The sequence below is a fragment of the Phyllobates terribilis genome, unplaced genomic scaffold (genome assembly GCF_046119375.1).
Source record: "Phyllobates terribilis strain yellow unplaced genomic scaffold, ASM4611937v1 Scaffold_171__1_contigs__length_4068163, whole genome shotgun sequence".
Classification (NCBI taxonomy): Eukaryota; Metazoa; Chordata; class Amphibia; order Anura; family Dendrobatidae; genus Phyllobates; species Phyllobates terribilis.
Window position 1 is genome coordinate 2,934,110 of NW_027362931.1, and position 7,327 is coordinate 2,941,436.

The 7,327-nt window shown below is 45.9% G+C and overlaps 1 protein-coding gene across 1 annotated transcript; it reads right to left on the reverse strand.

Annotated features, from left to right (window-relative positions):
* Nucleotides 1-277: 277 nt before the first annotated feature.
* Nucleotides 278-5,454, reverse strand: LOC141212361 (uncharacterized). The gene is made up of 2 exons (XM_073664918.1): nt 5,373-5,454; nt 278-2,566 (listed from the first exon to the last, which is right to left on the reverse strand). Exons 1-2 carry the CDS (start codon nt 5,452-5,454, stop codon nt 942-944), a joined length of 1,707 nt encoding a protein of 568 aa, XP_073521019.1. The 3' UTR covers nt 278-941.
* Nucleotides 5,455-7,327: the final 1,873 nt, after the last annotated feature.

A 7,327-nucleotide genomic window follows, 5' to 3' on the forward strand; every position in this document is an offset into this window, starting at 1 on the left:
ATTAACAGAAGCATACAGTCTAGATCACGTGAAGTCATTATCGGTCTTTACTCCTCTTTGGTCAGACCTCATCTGGAATACTGTGTACAGTTTTGGGCACCACATTTTAAAAAAGACATAGACAAACTGGAGCAAGTTCAGAGAAGAGCGACCAGAATGGTGACTGGTCTGCAAACCATGTCCTATGAGGAACGGTTGCAGGATTTGGGAATGTTTAGCTTGCAAAAAAGAAGACTGAGAGGAGACTTAATAGCTGTCTACAAATATGTCAAGGGCTGTCACATTGTAGAAGGATCATCTTTATTCTCATTTGCACAAGGAAAGACTAGAAGCAATGGGATGAAACTAAATGGGAGGAGACACAGATTAGATATTAGAAAAAACTTTTTGACAGTTAGGGTGATTAATGAGTGGAACAGGCTGCCACGAGAGGTGGTGAGTTCCCCTTCAATGGACGTCTTCAAACAGAGGCTGGACAGACATCTGTCTGAGATGATCTAGTGAATCCTGCTTTGAGCAGGGGGTTGGACCAGATGACCCAGGAGGTCCCTTCCAACTCTACCATTCTATGATTCTATGATTCTATGATCTACATGAGCCCTCAAGTGACCAGCGGTGGCGCTTCCAGGACCCGACACCGGCACTATAGACAAGGAGCCTTTCTTCCAGGCAAGGCCTGGGTAAGTTTCTCCTTTAACTTTCCTCTCCTGATTCTTCAGCTTCAGGTTCCCTCATGGACAGGAAACCAAAATGATGCAGGGTAGAGGTGCAGCCCTCTTATTCAGTACGCTTCCTGTCCTTATTGGGTGAATTCCCTCTCTCGTGTGGCGCTTGTCACTGGTATTCAGTGAGATATTAATGACAATCTTACTTATCAAAGGGGGTGTACTCATTATTCTGAGCAATTTTCTTAAAAATTTTAAAACACACAGTGTACATGATTACAGTTTCTTTCCTGTATGACTTCCCTCATGTCTAACAAGATACGATTTATTTACAAAAGATTTCCCACATAGTGAACATGAATACGGCTTCTCCCCAGTGTGACTTCTCTCGTGCATCACAAGACTTAATTTACTTATGAAGGCCTTCCCACATTCCAAACATGAAAATGGCTTTTCTCCTCTGTGAATTTTCTGATGTTTAATAAGATTCCCTTTATCTGTAAAGCATTTCTCACATTCTGAACATGAATACGGCTTCTCCCCAGTGTGACTTCTCTCGTGCATCACAAGACTTAATTTACTTGTGAAGGCCTTCCCACATTCCAAGCATGAAAATGGCTTTTCTCCTGTGTGAATTTTCTGATGTTTAATAAGATTCCCTTTATCTGTAAAGCATTTCCCACATTCTGAACATGAATATGGCTTCTCTCCTGTGTGAATTCTCTGATGGGTAGAAAGACTCCCTTTACCTGTGAAGGACTTCCCACATTCCAAACATGAAAATGGCTTTATTCCTGTGTGAATTCTCTCATGTATAACACATTTTGATTTCTCTGTAAAGCATTTCCCACATTCTGAACAGGAATATGGCTTCTCTCCTGTGTGAGTTTTCTGATGTCTAAGAAGAGTATTTTTATCAATAAAGCATTTCCCACATACTGAACATGAAAATGGCTTTTCTCCTGTGTGAATTCTCTGATGTATAATAAATCTTGATTTAGCTGGAAAGCATTTCCCACATTCTGAACATGAATACGACTTCTCTCCTGTGTGAAATGTCTGATGTCTAATAAGACTCCCTTTACATCCAAAGCATTTCCCACATTCTGAACATGAATATGGCTTCTCTCCTGTGTGAGTTTTCTGATGTCTATTAAGAGTCTTTTTATCAGTAAAGCATTTCCCACATACTGAACATGAAAATGGTTTTTCCCCTGTGTGAATTCTCTGATGTCTAATAAATCTTGATTTAGTTGGAAAGCATTTCCCACATTCTGAACATGAATACAGACTCTCCCCAGTGTGACTTCTCTCGTGCATCACAAGACTTAATTTACCTGTGAAGGCCTTCCTACATTCCGAACATGAAAATGGCTTTTCTCCTGTGTGAATTCCCTGATGTATAATAAATCTTGATTTAGATGTAAAGCATTTCCCGCATTCTGAACATGAATACGGCTTCTCTCCTGTGTGAATTCTCTGATGTGTAATAAGATTCCCTTTATCTGTAAAGCATTTCCCACATTCTGAACATGAATATGGCTTCTCTCCTGTGTGACTTCTCTGATGTATAACAAATTTAGTTTTATTTGTAAAGCATTTCCCACATTCTGAACAGGAGTATGGCTTTTCTCCTTTGTGTTTTCTTTGTGTCTGAGCTGAGCTTTTAGTAAGTTGCTTGTCACACTGAAATCTTGTATCCACTGTGTCACCTGGAATTGTGGTAACAATGTGAGATTGCTCAGGACATGATTCCTCATGATTAGGAGGATTATAAGAAGGTGAAGTGCTGTGAAGTCCAGGAGGTGCAGGAAGGGTGATGAGGTTTCCTCCATTAGAGTGCTTCCTGATATCTTCTTTTTTACAATTTAGTGATAAACCGTTATTCCCACAAGGATTTCCTGTAGGGATGAAAGATAGAAAAAAAATCACATCTAATAATGAAGACCCTCGTCAGTGAAAGTACCGGTAATAAGGAGGACAACTACATACCATAACATTAACACAATGACGGGTAAAGTGAATAACACTTATAAACTGGTGACATTGGCACAAGTCAGGGGTGGCAGAGATTAGACAGCAAATAGACAGTTCTTAACGGGAACCTGTCACCAGCATTTACCCCTTAATGCACCACCAGTGACATTTCACTCTCTCAAGCTTCCCATCATGCTCTTAGTGTAGAAAAGTGTCCGTGCAATTAAAAATAGAGTTTTAATCTTTTATTACTGCATGCAAATGAGATTGACTAATCACAAAGGTGGGCCTCATAAAGGTGGCCACCGTAATCACGTCCACAGTATGCCTAAGGACTAGTGTTGAGCGAGTATGTTCTATTAACCCTTTCACCGAGTATGCTCGGGCCGAGCACCGAGTATTTATAGCCGCTCAGTGATAAGGTTGAATCCCTCCCATGTGCATGATTTGCGACTGTTTGACAGCTTTATTACATGTGAGGAATGTCTATTTCTAACACATTCCTCCCATGTAATAAAACTGTCAAACAGTTGCAAATCATGCACACGGGAGCGATCTAACCTTATCACCGAGCAGCAGCAGCAGCAGCACCGGACAGAACATACTCGCTGAACCCCACTAAGGACATGATACGAACCCTAAGAAGAATGAAATAGCACCGAAATCATATTACAGGGTTAAATCCTAATTACAGGACCCAGGGGAGTCCTTCTCCCAATGTCTGAGAAGAAAAATCTACAGTGGTAGAAAGTGGAACGATTCCAGTATGTGAGCAACCTATAGTGCAAATGGGCCTCCATGTCCACTCTGGAGCCTCCTTATTCCATTAACCACCCTACACCACGGATCCTCCTTATTCCATTAACCACCCTACACCATGGATCTTCCTTACCCCCTGGAGCCTCCCTACACCACGGATCCTCCTTTTCCCCTGGAGTCACCCTACACCACGGAGCCTCCTTATCCCCTGGAGCCTCCCTACACCACGGATCCTCCTTATCCCCTGGAGCCTCCCTACACCACGGAGCCTTCTTATCCCCTGGAGCCTCCCTACACCACGGAGCCTCCTTATCCCCTGGAGCCTCCCTACACCACGGATCCTCCTTATCCCCTGGAGCCTCCCTACACCACGGATCCTCATCATCCCCTGGAGCCTCCCTACACCACGGATCCTCCTTATCCCCTGGAGCCTCCCTACACCATGGATCCTCATCATCCCCTGGAGCCTCCCTACACCACGGATCCTCATCATCCCCTGGAGCCTCCCTACACCACGGATCCTCATCATCCCTGGAGCCTCCCTACACCATGGAGCCTCCCTACACCACAGAGCCTGCTTATCCCCTGGAGCCTCCCTACACCACGGATCCTCCTTATCCCCTGGAGCCTCCCTACACCATGGACCCTCCTTACCCCCTGGAGCCTCCCTACACCACAGAGCCTGCTTATCCCCTGGAGCCTCCCTACACCACAGAGCCTGCTTATCCCCTGGAGCCTCCCTACACCACGGATCCTCATCATCCCTGGAGCCTCCCTACACCATGGATCCTCCTTACCACCTGGAGCCTCCTTACACCACAGAGCCTGCTTATCCCCTGGAGCCTCCCTACACCATGGTTCCTCCTTATCCCCTGGAGCCTCCCTACACCACGGATCCTCCTTATCCCCTGGAGCCTCCCTACACCACAGAGCCTGCTTATCCCCTGGAGCCTCCCTACACCATGGATCCTCTTTACCCCCTGGAGCCTCCCTACACCACAGAGCCTGCTTATCCCTTGAAGCCTCCCTACACCACAGAGCCTGCTTATCCCCTGGAGCCTCCCTACACCACGGAGCCTGCTTATCCCCTGGAGCCTCCCTACACCATGGAGCCTCCTTATCCCCTGGAGCCTCCCTACACCACGGATCCTCCTTATTCCCTGGAGCCTCCCTACACCACGGATCCTCCTTATCCCCTGGAGCCTCCCTACGCCACAGAGCCTGCTTACCCCTGGAGCCTCCCTACACCACGGACCCTCCTTATCCCCTGAAGCCTCCCTACACCACGGATCCTCCTTATTCCCTGGAGCCTCCCTACACCACGGATCCTCCTTATTCCCTGGAGCCTCCCTACACCACGGATCCTCCTCATCCCCTGGAGCCTCCTTACATTACTTGGTCTATATGCAGCTGAACCTACTGCACATGTGATACATCCGCCCCTGCCCAAAACACTAAATATATGTCCATAAAAATTATGTTTAAAGGGAAACTGTCCGTTCCCTGTGCCCCCAGAACCCGCAGCAGTTGTGTCTGCAGATATAAACTCTCCGCCTAACATCTCTATTACATTAAACACACAAACAGATCTTTAGAAAAAGTATTGTATTTCTAAAGTTTATGATATGTAAATGAGGCCTTTGATTTGTCGATGAGGCGTTCGTGACCCCAGACTAGTCGTCCCACTTAGCATGTCATCACGGCTTTGGGGGCTTGAGAACATGACAAACCTACCGCATGCGCGCGGCTTCTCCTCCTCACTGCATTGAGCCTCTGACGCCGGGTGTACGCGTCCCATTACTGAGATAGGAGAGGACGGTCACTACTGGTCAGAGTCCATGTAGATGGGAGGAGCTCGGCCTCTAGCCCTGCCCTCCTCTCCCCTCCCCCTACACAGATTCTTATCAGGAGCGGCCGTCACCTCCGATCTCAGTGATGGAACAATGTTTCCTAACTGAATAGAGATTTTACCCCGGAACCGAGAATCCTGAGACGGAATAAGAAATACGCAGATTTCTGTGGAGACTCCGGGGACAAAGTCTCCTATTTCCATCTCGTCTATTCTTACAATTCATGAAGTTTATTCCTCTTATTCCTGTGTAATAAAGACTGATCAGGACGTTGTGTATATTATATGGGAACAATGAGGAATACTGTCACCATGTAACAATACATCGCTTATGGTTTATGGCCGCCAGGATTTGGTAACACAAAAATGTCTGAAAAGAAACAAAGTATTTATTGTAGAAAAGTCCTAAAAGAAAATGAAATAAATATATTGTTACTGGCTTGGATTAGTTGTATTACCGCAGTTACAGCGACCCTCCACCCCGGGACTGAACACTACACATTTCCCTGTACAGTCCCCTATGGGGTCCTCTGCCCTCCGCTGCCCCCTCAGCTCAGATCGGTGGTCTCTTCCCCCGGCTTCCAGGACGGCCAGTGCAGTGGTATGGGGAGTGCAGTAATACGTCTACCCCACCCTCCCCTGCTTTTCCTGTGCTGTGACCTATGGGGCAGCGCCACATCCTATTAATCTCCCAGCAGTCTGCGGGGCGTCACCAGTTACAGATGTATTGTGCACCTGCTTTCATTGCTCCTGTTTGTCTTTGGTAACCTTGTCTGGCTTCCATAATACCCCGGGATGACTTAGGCCTCCATCTACAGGACCATTGTTACTCGTCTTCCTGATTCTGACCTCGTCCCGCTTCTTGATTGTCTAGCACCTGCCATCTTTGGGTCAGATCTGACATGTCGACCTTCTTCTGCCAGCTCGCTCTACCAGCCAGCACTACTATGTGGAGCAGCCCCGGTGTCTGTGCTGTAAGTCCAGATCACTGTACAGTGGTAAAAAGATGGAAGCCGGGAAACCTCTGGGACCGGCTGTATGGAGACTGTGTGTAAGCGCCTTATTATTAGGACCTGCCAGGTTTCCTCCATCGGTTCACCGTTACAGGAGGCAAATGGAGGACACAAGGAAGGGAGTCTATATATGATAACCGTATAGTCACTTCTCAGTCTCAGGGTGGACGGTCGTTTTATCACTCAACATGAGCGAAAAATTCTAAAAAATAACAGCAGAATAAAGATGATAAAGTAACAAGATGAGAAATACAACTCATCCCCCACAAAAAAAGCTCCTCATACAGCGAGGTCAGTAATGAGAAATAAACCATCAAGAATGGAGAAAACAATCCAACAGAGGCCGGACAGACATCTGTCTGAGATGGTGAGTCCTGCATTGAGCAGGGGGCTGGATACGGGGACCCTGGAGGTGGTCCCCTCCAACCAGAACATTCTAGGATTGTAAGTTGTTTGGTCATTTTATCTGTAAATCATTTCCCCCATTATCGGCCTTACAGATACATTTTTTCTTTATTGATTTTTAATTTAGTTTTTTTTTTTACTTTCTCGTCCTCACATTTCCGGAGTCATAATGTTATTGGTCACTAAGCTGCGCAGTTCTCCTGCTATTCACCCTATAAATGTAAGGAAATACTGACAACTGGGCGTTACCATTGTTCCCCTACATTGTCCAATCAGCGCTGAGTGTCAGAAGTGTGGGGACACATGTATGGAGAACGGTGACACCCGGTTATCATGTCATTCATAAATGTCGGAGGAACGGCCGGGAATCTGAGCAGCAGTTTCTTTCTTTGGTAACAATTCTTGTAGGAAAAAGAATTTCATCCAATTTATTGGTAAAAAAAACAAAAAAAAAAAACTTAAAACTTTCGGAACCTGGATGAGGACGTCTTCTTACCTTCTTTTAGTAATTTATGGATTTTACTGTGGGAAAGAGAATTATTTATTGAAGTTAGAGGCTCAGATGGGGGGACGATTCCTAGACGACATCTTGTCTGAAGAGACCGAGAGTGAAGATTCTTCTAAAGGGACGTTCCCAAAATCACAATGTGCTCTTATAA